The sequence below is a fragment of the Conger conger genome, chromosome 2 (assembly GCF_963514075.1).
Source record: "Conger conger chromosome 2, fConCon1.1, whole genome shotgun sequence".
Taxonomy (NCBI): domain Eukaryota; kingdom Metazoa; phylum Chordata; class Actinopteri; order Anguilliformes; family Congridae; genus Conger; species Conger conger.
In genome coordinates, this window is record NC_083761.1 from 76,936,866 (window position 1) to 76,952,841 (window position 15,976).

At 40.2% G+C, this 15,976-nt stretch overlaps 1 protein-coding gene across 1 annotated transcript; it reads right to left on the bottom strand.

The window, feature by feature from the left end:
• Positions 1 to 427: 427 nt before the first annotated feature.
• On the bottom strand, positions 428 to 14,899 carry LOC133112135 (protein NLRC3-like). The gene is made up of 9 exons (XM_061222849.1): positions 14,844 to 14,899; positions 13,922 to 14,155; positions 10,828 to 10,864; positions 10,262 to 10,383; positions 7,292 to 9,302; positions 4,355 to 4,525; positions 2,414 to 2,587; positions 2,171 to 2,217; positions 428 to 1,316 (listed from the first exon to the last, which is right to left on the bottom strand). The coding sequence occupies exons 1-9, from the start codon at positions 14,857 to 14,859 to the stop codon at positions 760 to 762; spliced, it is 3,369 nt and encodes a 1,122-aa protein (XP_061078833.1). The 5' UTR covers positions 14,860 to 14,899; the 3' UTR covers positions 428 to 759.
• Between the last annotated feature and the right edge of the window lie 1,077 nt (positions 14,900 to 15,976).

Genomic DNA, 15,976 nt, shown 5'->3' on the forward strand with positions numbered 1-15,976 from the left:
CTTCACATTCACGACTGCTGTCTGTCCTGGTCCCACGGTGGTGGAATGACCTCCCGGTGGATGTCAGAACGGCAGAGTCTCTGACCTCCTTCAAGCGCAGACTGAAGACCCATCTCTTCAGGCTACACCTTTCCCTCCCCAACTCACAATCACCGTGATTAGCCTTAGACCGTAATGACACTTATGTATAGATATCGTTACTTGTATAGGTATTGTTGTTTTTATTGGCTGTTGTATTGTTGTATTCTAGCTGCCAACTGTGGTATGCTTGTTTGAAAGTTGATTGTACTCTTCAAGGGTTATGAATTTCTGGATGTTTACACTAGGACTCGGAACTGTACTGTCCTCTCAGGTCCACTTTTGCACTTGTTCTTGTGTTTGATTTGTACTTTGTTGTACGTTGCTCTGCTAAATGCCACGTAATGTAATGTAATGTAATGTAATGTAATGAACACCTGATACACCTGATAAGTGTATCAAGAAAGGGGATGAAAGTAATAACGAGAAGCCTGAATTCTCGTTAACGTGACATTCAATAAACTTTCTCTAGTAAGTGTTTGTTGGCTTGGGTGAGTTCCACCCAGTTTTTTCTTTTTTTTTTTTTTTTTTTTTTTTTGCTCCAAAAAACAAAATCTAGAGACTAGCGTTTGTGAAAATCCCAGGAGATCAGCAGTGTCTGAGATACTCAAATCACCCTGTCTGCCAGCAACAATCATTCCATTCATTAATTTTCCCTGGAGACTTGGAAGTTCCTCCAGCCTATCCCAGCATGCACAGGGACACTGAGGTACCTACAGAAACTCCAAACCCAGGATAGACAGGTTCAGTGAAGGTGGTGTGGAAAGTGTGCAGGTGGGTCAGTGTGTCAGAGATCCTGTAGAAGGACAGAGTGCCGGCTGGCCAGTCCAGGTACACCCCAACTCTGGGGGAACCCCAGGAGGACTCAGATACTGGACTGCATATCATATTGTGCTGGGAAAAGTGTCTGAAATTATCCACTTCCAGACTCCAGGACTTGTTACTGCCACCAAGAAAACAACTGCTGTGACAACCTTTCCTGCAGATTCCTTCATATGTGACTCCAACTGCAGTCAATCCCTTCCTCTTGTTATGGTCTACCTCCTTCCACTCCATCTCCCAGTAACAGCGTCCAGTAAGGCCCTCTCTGCACAGCACTTGGTGATAGATGTCAAATCTCTCTGGGTGATCAGGATAAGGCTCCTCTTTCTTCCCTGTTCGAGTCACTTTCTTGTTCCCCTCAGAGAGAGAGAGCTCCCTGTGTGCCGTGTTGGGGTCCAGTGTGAGCTGACAGGCGTCTGCAGATGAGGCGGTCAGAAAAAATCTCAGTCAGAACATAGTGGATCAAAGCCAGGATTCTTTTAGTCTAGTACTGTCAAATGCTGTGTGTGTGTGTGTGTGTGTGTGTGTGTTTGTGGGAGGGGGGGGGGGGAGGAAGAGAAACTGAGTGATGGATGAGAGAAGAGAGAGGTGTTGTAGACGATATAAAGTCAGGTCCATACACATTTGGACATTGACAAAGTAATTGTTATTTTAGCCATCTACCACATGATATTTGATTTGGGAGTAAATAATGAATATGAGCTCAAAATGCATACTTGAATTTGAGGGTATTTACATCTAAATTGGGTGAACGGTGTAGGAATTACAGCCCTTTTTATTCACAGTCCAATTTAAGGGGCTAAAAAATTATTGGACAAATTAACATCATCATAGATGAAATTGTCATTTTTCATACTTGGTAGCATATCCTTTGCATGCCATTACTTCCTGATGTCAGTGACCTATCAACGTCAGAGTCTGGATCAGTGGTGGCAGCTAGTTAGGACGGGCCCTGGTGCCCAAATCTTTTATGAGCCCTTCCTCTGACAAAAAAATCCCAACCAACATGCAGGCACGCGCACGCAAACACACACACACAGCACCATTAGACAGACATTTTACAGACAATATCTAATGACTGATGATGTTGATAGGTCCCGGACATCAAGAAGTTAATTAAAGCTGAAAGTCTGCACTTTGAGCTCATATTCGTTATTTACTTCCAACTCCAATATCGTGTGTTAGACAGGATCATGTGTCACTCTGTTGTCCCAAACTCTTTCCCTACTTTACTTTACTCTGCTCAATCCTACAATGCAGACAAACTTACATTTCTTCAGGCCTGGTTTAAGCCTGTTCTTTCCTCCATGGTCAACACTGTAGGGAGAGATAGACACTGAGACAGACAGTCTGTGCATGTGTGGAAAATGAGCTCATGACAATGGGAGAGCTCCACACAGTCAGGACTGTATCAGCTGAAAGCAGGTGGCAGTGAGTATCTAAAACATCTCACTAGTGGTACGAATCTACAAGATAGAAGCCTATCTTGCACCATTTCTGTCTCTGTACCTACTTCAGTTTCTCCAGTCTACAGCTGGGGTCCTCCAGTGCAGCAGAGAGCGCTCTCACTCCTGACTCCCCTGGGTGATTGTAGCTCAGATCCAGCTCCCTCAGGTGTGAGGGGTTTGAACACAGAGCAGAAGCCAGAGAAGCACAGCCTCTCTCAGTCACCTGACAGCCTGGCAGCCTGCAGAGAGGAGGAAAGAGCTCTTCACTCACAAAGCACTAGAGGAAGAACAGAAATAATCATACAGAACTGATCAAATTTTAAACATACAATTTATGTTTTATTATGTTGTATTATGATCCAAAAATCCACATTTTACATTTTACATCTCAAGGAGGCCGAAACAATAATCTGCAGAACCTGGAGTTTACTACCAATGTCGGCTACGAATTTCCAGTCCCATGCTATACTCCATCTACCAATATTACAGTTTTTGTTCAATTGTTTACACACGTTTTCTGAAACCATACCTCAAGTCAAAACTCTAAAACCACAATACCATTACCAATGCTGGAAAAACTGCACACTTCTTTGGCTAAATGCAACCTTTCTGTCAAAATCATTATTTTCTCTTCTCAAAATAAATTTTTTGTGTCAAAATTATACACACATGCACCAATTGGTTTTATGTTTTCACACTAACACCAGGACTTGAAAAACAATAACCAAAACCTTACATTCATGTTTCAAACCCCTATACCATTTCTGCAAAGAATATACCGTAAGCACATCATCTGTTTCCACTCCCGATTCACAATTTTCACAATTCTAAATCACTTTTTGCAAAACATTCCACACAATTCTCTACTTTTGGCACAATTCTCATGAATGTAATTTATTGTATTCACATATAAAACAGAGACCAACACCATTCATTCAAAGTGTGTTCTTTGTTATATACACAACGCAGGTAAAGTTTTTCTTCATGATTTTGTTTTTTTAGTCATGATAACCTGACTTCTTGTTTAAGGGGGGAGGAATATATTATGTCTTTGGTTTTGTTTGTGTCACACTCTCTTGGTTTTTATATGCAATTTGCGCAAAAGGGCATTGAAGAAACGCAATGAAAGTATTAAATATGTCTATTCTTTAGATTTGGAGAAGTAAGCGTTTTAAATGTATTGTCCCATTTTCAATCACACGAGGATAGCCACTCCCCTATCCATGCAGTTTGCGCTGCTGGCCGACAGGCAAGACAATGCAAATATTTGACGAACAGTCAGGTTCACCCTTCAGGACTATCAGACCATTTCTGGCTATATTAATTATTATATTAAAATTTAATACGGTGACATTATTGATAATGTTAGCGAGCTAGTTTGCATTCATAAGGACATTACAGTTGTGCTTTTATCTTAACTTTGCTAGCTAGCTAGCAAAAATTATTATTGGATACTTTAGTGATTGATCATAGTTGATACACTAAGTTAGCTAGCTTGTGAAGATTCAGATGAGTGTGTATCATGGAATTAGCTATGGTAACAAACAACAATGTGTGGAAAGTGGGGGCACGATATGTCATAGCTAATTGACAGTTCTCATTACCACGTAATTCCCACTATATTTATATAGTGGGATATTTAGGCTTAGAATTAAAATATGCTTTAAAATACATTTAAATGACAGAATAATAAAAAATATATATATTCAAATTAGTTTTATTTGTATTTATTAAGACAGCTGGCAAGTGTCACAACCAACAACCATGTTACTCTTTTAAGTTAACTTCTGTCTTGTCGTAGTTCCATACCCATTTCTTGCAAGCATATACACTCAACATAGAAACATCTACGAAATAGTTCAATGCACAAACACACATAATAATAATAATAATAATAATAATAATAAAATAATAATAATAATTTAAAATAATAATAATAATAATAATAATAATAATAATAACAATCATAATCATCATCATAATCACCACCTTAAATCAGTACTAACCTCAATATCTGTAGTTTACAGTTCTGACTCAATCCAGCACAGAGCTGCCTCAGTCCTGAATCTCCCAGGTCATTGTTACTGAGGTCCAGCTCTACCAGGGGTAAAGAGTCTGATTGGAGAGCTGTGGCCACAATTTTGCAGGACTCTTCTGTGAGATTACAGTCAGAAAGCCTGCAGAAACCAAAGAGGCTTCACTTAGAAAGCAATAACAAATATTAATTCTGTAGTCATCTGTCTGCAGTAGGGATGTGTACCGAGAGCCGGTATTTTTTGGTACCGGTTCCTAATTGGTCAGTACCAGAGTACTGCTAAAGATTCTGGACAAATTATACTGTTTTCGGTATTTTTCCAAGAGTCTACCTAACCGTCGTGTAATTATGACACTGCCGCCGTTGACAGGTTATGACGCAGCGCCCCGTTGTTTTCTCTAGTAGTCAATATGTCAGCAGTAAGAGCTAAGCACTCGAAGGTATGGGCTCACTTCATCAAACTCAATGAATCCTCGGCTCAATGCAATATATGCAAGAAAGTAGTTGCGTCAAAGGGGGGTAACACCAGCAACATCATGAAACACTTGCAGTCTACCCATAGCATGAAGCTGAAGGTGTGTGGCGTGTTAAACAACGCATCTAAAGTTAGCAACCCGGCAGACGCTAACAACACCGTGCCCTCCTCCGTGCAGGCAGACTCCGACAGTGCTTCTTCATCAAGTCACGGTGAGTATATGAATCATTAAGGGAAGTGAAATACTAGATTAAGTTGGCATAATTTACAAGATTGATTCAATTACCATTTTTTTAAACATGCGCAGCGCCATTTTATCCGAGTCTATAGCGTGACGTCACAGTCCAGCGCGATCTCGGCTGCTGCCAGAGAAAGTAAATATGTTGCTTTTCCTTAACAAAAACTGTTAGGCTTAAATGCGTCAGGAGAAGCGCCTCCCCTACACTGTTCTGTTTACATGTATGTGTCTGTTGGGTTGAACATGTAGGCAAGGGCTTTGGTCATCTCCCTAGGTTTTTTTATTTATTTAATCTATTCTGAGAAGCATTTGTAATTTTAAGTTAAGCTTCTGTTCTGTTGAAGCATTATCATATTGACAGTTACCTTTAAGGCTGTATGGAGCTGCCTGCTCGTTTTTTTGACATACCTCGCACTGCACATGTTGACTTGCTAAGGGCTTAAAAGGCAGGTCCTGTAAGTTATTTAATGATGTTGCTGGTGTTACCCCCCTTGTGGTAATAAAAAACGATTGAATCTTTTACCATCTTGTTATGTCTTTATTTTATACACTAAATTACACGCCGTGGTATCGATAAGAGTATCGATAAATACCGGCACCAATAAGGAGTATCGGTATTGGTATCGGTATCAATAAAATCCTAACGATACACATCCCTAGTCTGCAGTCATCTGTCTCTTCTTGGTTTAACAATAAAAACAGCAAAGATTCTGCATTTGATAAACTCATACAGAAACACAATTAATCTTGTCTGTTTCATGTTAATTACAATGACATTTTTTACAATTTTAAGAGTAACTATGGCGTGTTCCTTCTCAAATGTTAATACGAGGCTCTAAGAGAGCTCCAGAAGTCCTCTGAAGAGATGGGAGAACCTGCCAGAATGATGACCAGCAGCACTCCATCAATCAGGCCATCATGGTAGATTGTAGGGGTGAGCAAGGAGGGTATTATCCGTATTTGTATCCGTTCAACCATTTGTATTATCTATATCTGTATCCGTATCCGTAATCGGACATGGGCGGCATCAGGCAGCTGTTTGATAAGTCCTTTAATGCTTTGTATGATAAGTTCTGAATTATAGTCAGTTCCAGAATTATTGGCACCCTTTCAGAAAAAAAGCTGAATAAACACAGGTCATAGCCTAATTGTATGCTTGTCCTGAGTAATTCTCTTTATTAAATGCACCAAAGGTTCTGCAATCAATTTGTGTCCTGCTAACTGTGAACTGTAACTGGCCTTCGAGCTCATGTGTCTGGGTCCTATAGTTTTTTATATCAGGAACTAAACTGTTTTACATCAGCTGCATTTTCTTCATCACAAACACAAGTCCATTGGGCATGTCCCTGGTTGAACTTCTGAGGCTCTCTCATTGAATTCCATCCATCCATTATCTTAACCCGCTTATCCTGAACAGGGTAGCAGAGGGGCTATAGCCGATCCCAGCATACATTGGGGCGAAAGGCAGGAATACACCCTGGACAGGTCGCCAGTCCATCGCAGGGCACACACACCATTCACTCACACACTCATACCCATGGGCAATTTAGACTCTCCAATCAGCCTAACCTGCATGTCTTTGGACTGTGGGAGGAAACCCATGCGAACACGGGGAGAATATGCAATCTCCACACAGAGGCCCCGGTCGACCGGGATTCGAACCCAGATATGCAGATGTTTTGTATTTGTGGACACTTGAGGACATCTGGGTGCAGTTTTGTGAAAGCTCATTTGGAAATGTAATGCTTTAATGCTAATCTTTAACTGAATTGGAACACAAGTTGACATCAAGACTGTGCACAAATATGGGTTGGACCCTGACTTAGAAAATAAGTGATATTCAGTGCTAAATGATATAGACATAAGGAGTTTTTTTTTTTGTGTACACTGTATGTACGTACATGCTCTGGCATAAGTTTCCTGTCTCAAATTTCTGAATGGGAAAAGGCTCTTATTTAATTCACATCTTCAACTATGTGTGTGTAGCAAATAGTTTTTGAGATATTGACACTTTTATGGGACTAGCAGAAAATAATGGTGGAAACTGCCCTTAAAGTGGAAAGGGTTAAGCGCTCCTCATGAATTAAAGAGGGTTGACAGGCCATTTTACTGTAGGCATCTACAGTAGATTATGCAACACTGTACAATCCCTGGAAAACATTCATTGCAATAATTAGCAACTTAGCAACACTTACATGGCCCTCCTGCAGTTTCTGACTATAGTTAGCAGCCTCAGCCGACCTGCCTCCGATGTGTTGTACTTCTTCAACTCAAATACATCCAAGACCTCCTGTGACATCAGCAGCACAAAGGCCACAGCCGAACATTGTCCTGGGTCCAGTGTTACAGTGGAAAGTTTTCCTGACCTCAGGGAAGTCTTGATTTCCTCCACTAGAGAGGTGTCATTCAGTTCATTCAGACAGTGGAACAGATTCAGGATCCGTTCTGTTGTATTGTTCTTTCTGATCTTTTCTTTTATGTATTGAACAGTTTTCTGTACTCTCTCTGTACTCTGTGAACTGCTTCCCGTCCCAGTGAGCACTGGGTCCCGAACATGTGAGGTGCTTCTCAACCGTCTTAGCAATTTTGGTACATGGAAAGTGATTCTTAGACTGCATAGTGGCATGTTCCTTGTCTTTGACATAAGTGATTTCTCTCTTGATGGTGTCTGGCTCCTTACATGGCTCTTTCTTTTTGTTCTGTTTCTGCTTGCTACAAGTAAGCTGCTTCCTTCGTGTGTCAGAACATCCTGGAGAAGTTTCTGCGTGCACTCCAGCGAGAGACCAAGAAGGAAACGAAGGAAAAGGTCCAGATGTCCATTCACACTCCGAAGGGCCTCATCCACTGCAGTCCTGTGTAAATCAGACAATGAGATTTTCTGCTTATTCTCTGCATATTGTTCCTCTGGACTGAGTAGATTTATCTTTCTGTTTACAAATGAATAAAACACAAATAATGCAGCCAAGTACTCCTGAATGCTCAGATGCACAAAGCAGTAGCCCTTCTCCTGGTACAACTGAGAATCCTCTTTAAAGATCTGTGTGCACAGGCCAGAATGCAATGATGCTTCAGTGAAATCACACTCAGTCAGGTCCTTTTCTTCGAAGATGAGAGTTCTGCTTTCCAGGTGTAGAAAAGCCAACTTCCCCAATTTCAGGATGATTTCTAAATCTGATGCTGACATGTTCTTTGAGTTTGTCTCGCTGGTGTTGTAATACTTTTTTTGGTTCATATTTTCTTGAATGAGCAGGAAGTGTGTGTACATTTCCGTCAGAGATTTGGGGATTACTTCAGTTCCAGAACCACCAAACACTGTCTCTAGAACAGCAGCTGAAATCCAACAGATGACTGGTATATGACACATGATATACAGGCTCTTGGATGACTTTATGTGAGTGATAATTCTGTCAGCTAGGTCCTGATTTCTGAATCTTTTCCTGAAGTACTCCCGCTTATGTGCATCATTGAACCCTCGTACCTCTGTCACTCGATCAAGATATTTGCGTGGGATCTGATCGACTGCTGCTGGTCGGGACGTGATCCAGAGGAGAGCAGAGCCCAGAAGATCCCCGGCAATGAGATTTGTCAGGAGAGTGTCCACTGAGGTTCTCGTTGTTACATCACACCACATCTCATTATTCTGGAAATCTAGTGGAAGTCGACACTCATCTAGACCATCAAAGATAAACAACACTTTGTCTTCATGATTGTGACTTTGAATCTTATCTGGGAGAAAAGTGAGTTTTGGAAAATAGTGCTTAAGAAGTTCAATCAGACTGAATTTTCCCTGTTTCTTCCGATACAGATCTCGGATAGGAATTGGAAAAATTAAATCAATCTCCTGATTGGCTTTTCCTTCTGCCCAGTCCAGAATGAACTTCTGCACAGAGACAGTTTTCCCAATGCCAGCGATCCCCTTTGTGAGAACAGTTCGGATAGTGCGCCCATGACCAGGTGTGGGCTTAAAGATGTCATTGCAGATAATTGGAGTCTCCTGAGAGGCCTGTCTTCTGAATGCTGTCTCAATCTGCCACACCTCGTGTTCAGTATTGACCGCCCCGCTTCCCCCCTCTGTGATGTAGAGCTCTGTGAAGATCTCATTCAGGGGGATGTGATGGTTCTCCTTTCGTAATTCATCAAATATGACTGCAAACTTCTTCTTCAAGTCAGACTTCAGTGTCTGTGAGTCTGTAATTATGGATTCACCTGTGGAGAAGAAATATACAACACAAAATTATGACGATAAAAAAAGACTCTAAGCATTGTCATGGTTTCATTATCATAAAGAAGCAGGAAGTTTAAAGCAGTGCAAAACAAGTCATTTAAACATTGCACAGGACAACCTAAACTTAATGTCTTGTAAATGCTTTTAATGTTGTTGCCTTTTGTATTATTTTGCTTCAGCAGAACCTACTTAGGTTATATTAACCATTGTACATTGTAGATTAAAAAAAGACATATCCTCTATAGTCAACAGTGTACCATATCCTAAAGGCTAAATAATCAAATTCAGTTGTCCTCTTCCTTCATCACACTTCACGAATACCAAGTGCAGTAACATTGACTGATGTTTCAATGTGACACTATACCTGCTTATACAACTGCATAACTGTGGATTTCTGGAGCTACCAAAGCCAATATATAAAATCACATTGGCTTTTAATATATTAACAGAAGACATAAACAGAGGCAATAAATTAATCAAGACACCATGGGCCTGATTTACAAAGCAGTCACAGGGTGTGAAATACATAGCCATCGTCATGTTCAAAATAGCGTATAGTGGCAGTTCATTTTTACTAAACTGGCGCAATGTTATTCTTTTTTTTTCCAAGAAAGATCCACTGTATGGAAGCCCTGTAGCATATCCATTGTCATTATAGTTCTGTGTCTGTAGTACGTTCGTAGTCTGGGTCTGTTAATTTGTGTCAAACATTGAAATGGGGGACTACATATAAATAGTGCTCTATTACTACATGGTGAAACTGAAATCAATAAAAAAAACTAAATATCTGTGCTTTGACCACGTATGAATTGTTTTGATGACAAACAAGAGAAAATATTAAATCAGGAAAAGCAGAAAAAGATCCCAATAATTTTTGAGCGGTAGTGCATGTTTCTGTGTCTGCCCACTTCATGTTTATATTTCTGTTTCAGTAGCACACCTATGCTTCTGTGGCTGTCGCACTTCTCAGCTCTGGGGGCATCAGGTCTGGAGCACCCAGCTCCGCTCTTCCTCCCAGGAAAGTCATCACTGCCCGAAGCTCCAGGTCCCAGAGTCATATTCCTGACAGCAGGGGGCAGCAGTGAGGTACCGTTTGAAGCAGCAGAAGCTCCTGCTTTCACATGCACTCATCACATCCCTCTATATGGGCCACTGTGTGTGAATCAATGCCCAATCAGGGTCCATCTTATTTGTAAAAAATTTGTCAGTGATAAAGTTTGTATTTGTATTTAATTAACATATAATATATTTTGCATGTCATTATATGCTTGCAGCAGGCAGGGGGACCTGTATCAGTATTGAACAGCCAAACATCTCTGTGGAGCAGTGTATAATAATAATGATAATAATAATAATGTGTGATTGGTCACTCCACTGGTGGGTGGATGAAGAAGACAAGGCTCCACAGAGCCCAGGGTGTAGCACTGCGTGTGCTTCATCAGCTCATTCTCAATGACAGGTGCTCTCAGGTGCAGGAGGGGGTTACGGGGCTGAGCTGAAACTTACTGCAGCCGCAATCTGCAATCGCCTCCATCCTCAAAACCTGCAGAGAAAGAAACTGGCTTTACAAGTGAAACGAAATGAAAAAACTTCAACAAGCAGGCCTGCGCAGATTAACTTATACCATTGTGCCAAGTACATTTTGAATATTAAAACACAGAAGAAGATTCGTATTGTTTATTTCATTCTATTTTTTATTTTACAAATAACCGACTCCAAAGGCAATCAAAAGCCTAGAATCAAGACTAGGTACTCCTTACAGTAAGGGTGGGTAACGTGTAACGGTAACGTGTCATTCCACTGTAAGTTCCCGGTGCTTGAAGTGAGCCGATACTTACTTTTGATTTTACCTACGTAGGTCAACGTTAGCCTACTACCTGCATACCGACACTTGTTAGTGGAAATAAGCACACAAACTGTAGTTGTCTGCAACAATAATACAATTTCAGTTTTAGGCTGACTTTATGGATTTGCCAAGTTTTACTTCTAAAATAAAGACATTTTTATTGCAGTGTTTGGGATTAGAATTCTGACAGCAACTGACACCTCCTGATATGTTTACGGGACTTAGAACTGTGAGCATATCAAATGGCTTGTAAAACTAATTTGGCATAGCCTACCTCCTGTTAAACTTGTAAAACGTCTGTCTTGACCCAACTGTTAATAGAACCTGTCCTTTCAATGTTAGCTTGGTACAAAAATGGGTAACGTAACATAAGATAATGGCGAGAACAGGCTATTCAGCCCAACAATGCTCGCCTTTTCCTACCCCTAAGCGTACCTAATGCCTAAAAGCTATATTTTATCTAACACCGTATCAAGCCTGGTATTGAAAACCCCCAGTGTTTCTGCATCCACTACATGTACTGGCAAACTATTCCACACATACTCCCAAACTATTCCACACATGCACACATAGTTCCTAGTTCCCCCACGGAGTGAAGCTTTTGCTACCAGTCAGTGAGAGTTGATGTTTGTTTTAACACAAAAATCTTACCTATTGTACCTTTAAATAAGTATTATTAAGGGGCATCAACGTTGTGCCCAGGTCTACTGCTTCACAGTGTACCTTCACTAGTGACACAGATTGTTTTTACAATGGCTTCAGAACGTATTCAGACCCCTTCTCTTTTTGCACTTAATTACTGTTTCTCCAGTCTGACATCACGTGCACTCTGGAGCAAGTTCTCTTCATGGACCTCTCTTTATTCTTCCTTCCCTGTTTTTGGGTGAATTCAACCTTCCCTCAATTCTGTCCGGTCACCCTGTCCCTGCCCCTGAGAAGCACCCTGCAGCATGATGCTGCCACCACCATGTTTCACCATAGGAATGGCATTAGTCAGGTGATGAGCAATGCCTGGTGTTCGCCAGACGTGCTTGTTCTGCCCAAGGAGTAAAATTTTTGTCTCACTGGACCAGAGAATCTTTCTGAATGCTCCATTAAATGCCGTTTGGCAAACTCTAAACTCAAGAATGGCTGCACAGGTGCATCTGATATAGCCAGATTTCATTGGCGGATTTAAGTCAGGAGTCGGTGGCCCAGCCTGGGAACCTGCAGTGGCTCCAGTCGGCCAAGGGGTGGAGCCAACGAGCCAGAACATATGCTCCCTCAATCACCAGTCCTCTGGTTTTGCCACTCCGGTTACTCAGTTTGTCTGGAGGAACTCGAGGAAGAGTCCTGGTGGTTCAAAAGTTCTTCTATTTCACAATTATTGAGGCCACTCTGCTCCTGGGAACACAAAGCTTTAGAAACGGTTTCATACCCTTGCCCTGATCTATGCCTTGACACATTGCAGAGTTCGACAGACAGTTCCTTGGACTTGATGGTTTGGTTTTTGTCCTGACAGTGTGAATTGTGGGACCTTATAGACACAGGTGTGTGCCTTTGTCCAATCAATTAAATTTGCCAATTTGCCACCACAATTTTGAGTGCCACAGAAATACTTAATACTGAATACTTATGTATATGAGAGATTTCAATTCTTGATTTGTTTTCATTTTGTCCTTATGGATTATTGAGTGTAGATTGATGGGCAAAAATATAAATTTAATCCATTTAAAAGAAAAACTACAACACAGTAAAGTGACAAATTGCACAAAAAGTGAAGGAGTATGAATACTTTCTGAAGTCACTGTGTATACACTGGAACTATCCAACCATCGCCCAATTCAGGCAATATTCATCTCACGTCATGTAAACAGTCCATTTTCCATGATTGTGGTATGGACTTAATCATATCATGCAGAATCCCATTAATCACCATTTTGCCTAATCTTTCCAATTATTGATGTATGTAAACATATTTATTTATTTTGGCTTTTTAAAACTACACATGCAAAAAAAGGGACCAGGCACAGTGAAACCAGAACAGCAACACCAGAGTGGTGTGAGGAGTAGTGGAGTGATATTTATCATATATATATATATATATATATATATATAGGATCATTTTAATCATGTTAAAATGAATAAGTCAGCATAACTTATTAAAACTGTGTGTCTGTTCAAACATATTGTGCTGTATAAGAGCTCAATCAGGTGTTTTAAAAGTCATGACATTAGTTCCAAAATGTTTTCATTTGGTGATTGCAGGCCAGGCGGCCTAACTCATTGCAGAGATGAGGGGTTAAAACAGCTCAGCTTTCATTGAGTGACAGAAAATATTAAGGCAGGTTAAGAGAGACAATGTGATGTTTGTATGACAAATGACTGGTTAGCTATATTGTACAAAGGCTAGGAGATTTCCTACTGTTACTTTGGAATTCTCTGGTCTCTTGAAGCTTCTTGCACAGAGCACACAGATTCCCCAGATGAATCTGTTTTATTTTAAACTAAAGATTTGTAATTAACAACTATTGATTCTGAGTGCTTCTTCAACATCATTGCTGCAAATACAACTTCACCCACATAAAAGGGACGAGGAGGAAAAGCGGCAAAAATATTTCCTCAACAGCTCCTGTTTGGCTCCTGAAGTAACAGGTATATTGTGCATGTAATGATACAGATTACAAAAGCAATTCCACTGTTGGTATGAAATAGTTGAGAGGAAGAATCAGTGTTTTTTTAATCACAAATTAAAAATGATAAATCCTTCCTTACCAGTGTTCTGAGATGGGTTGAAGTTATTAAATGAATTGTTAAAATTGTAAGTAACGCCTCCCTGAATGGAAGACTGAGTTATCACTGGTGCTACAGCATTGCCTCCAGACTGAGCTGTGACAAAATGCTGCTGCTTTCTGTGGTCCACAGTACTGCCCTTGGTCTGAGCTGTGAGGGAGGGAGGGAGAGAGGCTGATCCCAGATCAGTAGGAGCCTGCATACTGTGGCCCTCCCCTGTTAGAAGTGAAAACAGATCTGAGTCAAATAATTATTTTAAGTACTTTAATGCTTAAGATGCCAATATGATTTCCGCATTGGATTCATTTTAAAACTAAATATAATGTTCAGCAATATTCCAAACACAATTTTTTCATAGCATTGGACATGTTGCTAACTCGAAGCAGTGTTTCAAGCGTACATGTACTCAACCCAGCTCAGCATAAATACAACAGGACGTTACCCTAACCCTACCACATAACTACACCGTTCCCCCTATAACAGCCGCTGTAAAGTCGACAGGTCGACGGCACCTTTTGTAAATCTAAATCTTTGAAAAAAAATAAAGAAAATGAACTATCCTCTTACACAACACAATATTTTACACAAATTTAGTGTGCATACATTTAACAAAGGTGGAATTCTCCATTTCTTAATCGTTCGTTATGCGCCTGCTGTTCCTTCCATGATACAGCAAGTTCATTTTTATTTTAGCTGCTTGGAAATTCTGTATGTTTCTCAACATCAAGAGAATCAAGTTCAGACTCGTCCGTGTATCATTCGTGCATTCCTGATCCGAGTGGTTGAGAGAAAAATCAGAAGCGAGAAAGCAACTTTTTTCTTCTGATTTACAAATTAAACCCAGGCCTGAGTAGAATTTCAGCATTTACAGTAGAATTTTCCTTAATGCAAGTGTTTAACTTACGAGTTGAATTCTCCATTTCTTAAACATTGGTCATATACCTGCTGTTCCTTCCGTGATCATCCGATACAGGAAGCTTGTTTTTACTTTCGCTACGCCCGATCTGCGGATAGTTAAGTTTATTACATGAATGGCAAGTTCAACTTCCCTTAACGTTCGTTCTCCACGGTAATTCTATATGTATAGTATCGATAGATATAGTTGATATATTAAAATATCATCATCATTAATAGTATTGCCAATTTTTATCTCCGTTTGATTCACTGTGCCATGAAGGCTTAGACATAAAATATATTATTGTTACTCTTATTTCGCTGCTATTGTAAAAGCAATAAGTAGCGCCAATGCCAATTGTTTATTGTCATAGGCCTAAGTTACTGTCATTCAGACATCTTATTTTGGTATATGTTCCTTTATTTACCATTAATATATTATTGTTGTTGTTGTTGTTGTTGTTGTTGTTGTTGTTAACTTGCCCACATTATGTAGTTGCCCAGCTAATTACTTAAATAATAGAGCAGTTTCCACAGTAATTATATTGTACAATATTTACACCCATGTTACCTTCAATTATATGAATGTACAGTCAATACAGACTTATTGTTTCATTGTTCGTTTTTTGTTTAGTACAATAATGACTGTAATGCCTTACCTTATATTATTGCTCATATAAAACCGGGCAGACAGTATAATTAGTACAGGTCTCTTTCATCCTAACTAATGTTACTTTGATATCTCCAGGTGATCAGCATTTGGAGGTGTGTATATTTTCTACCAGGTTGGCTATGTGCTTCCGAAGAGGTCTGTGAAATCCTTGGCAAAATCAGAACAACACCAGTACTTAACACCAGTCCCAAGAAGCTTCAGGAGAAACGCAGCAGTTTTGGCAGCATCTGACTGTCGGGAGATAGGCTGTGTGTGTGCCAGTTGTCACCTTCCCTCCTGCCCTGGTTATTGCACCTGCCCCAGTCCCAAGCCCAGTCTCCTTTAATATCTGTGGATATCAACCCTGCTAATATTGTTATGACCAACAATACATATGTAGCCCTATGGAAAATTAGGCCTAGATATTAAAAGTTCATTGATTCATAAATAGGAATTAATAAATAGAATAAGTAGAATAAGGCGGCACAGAT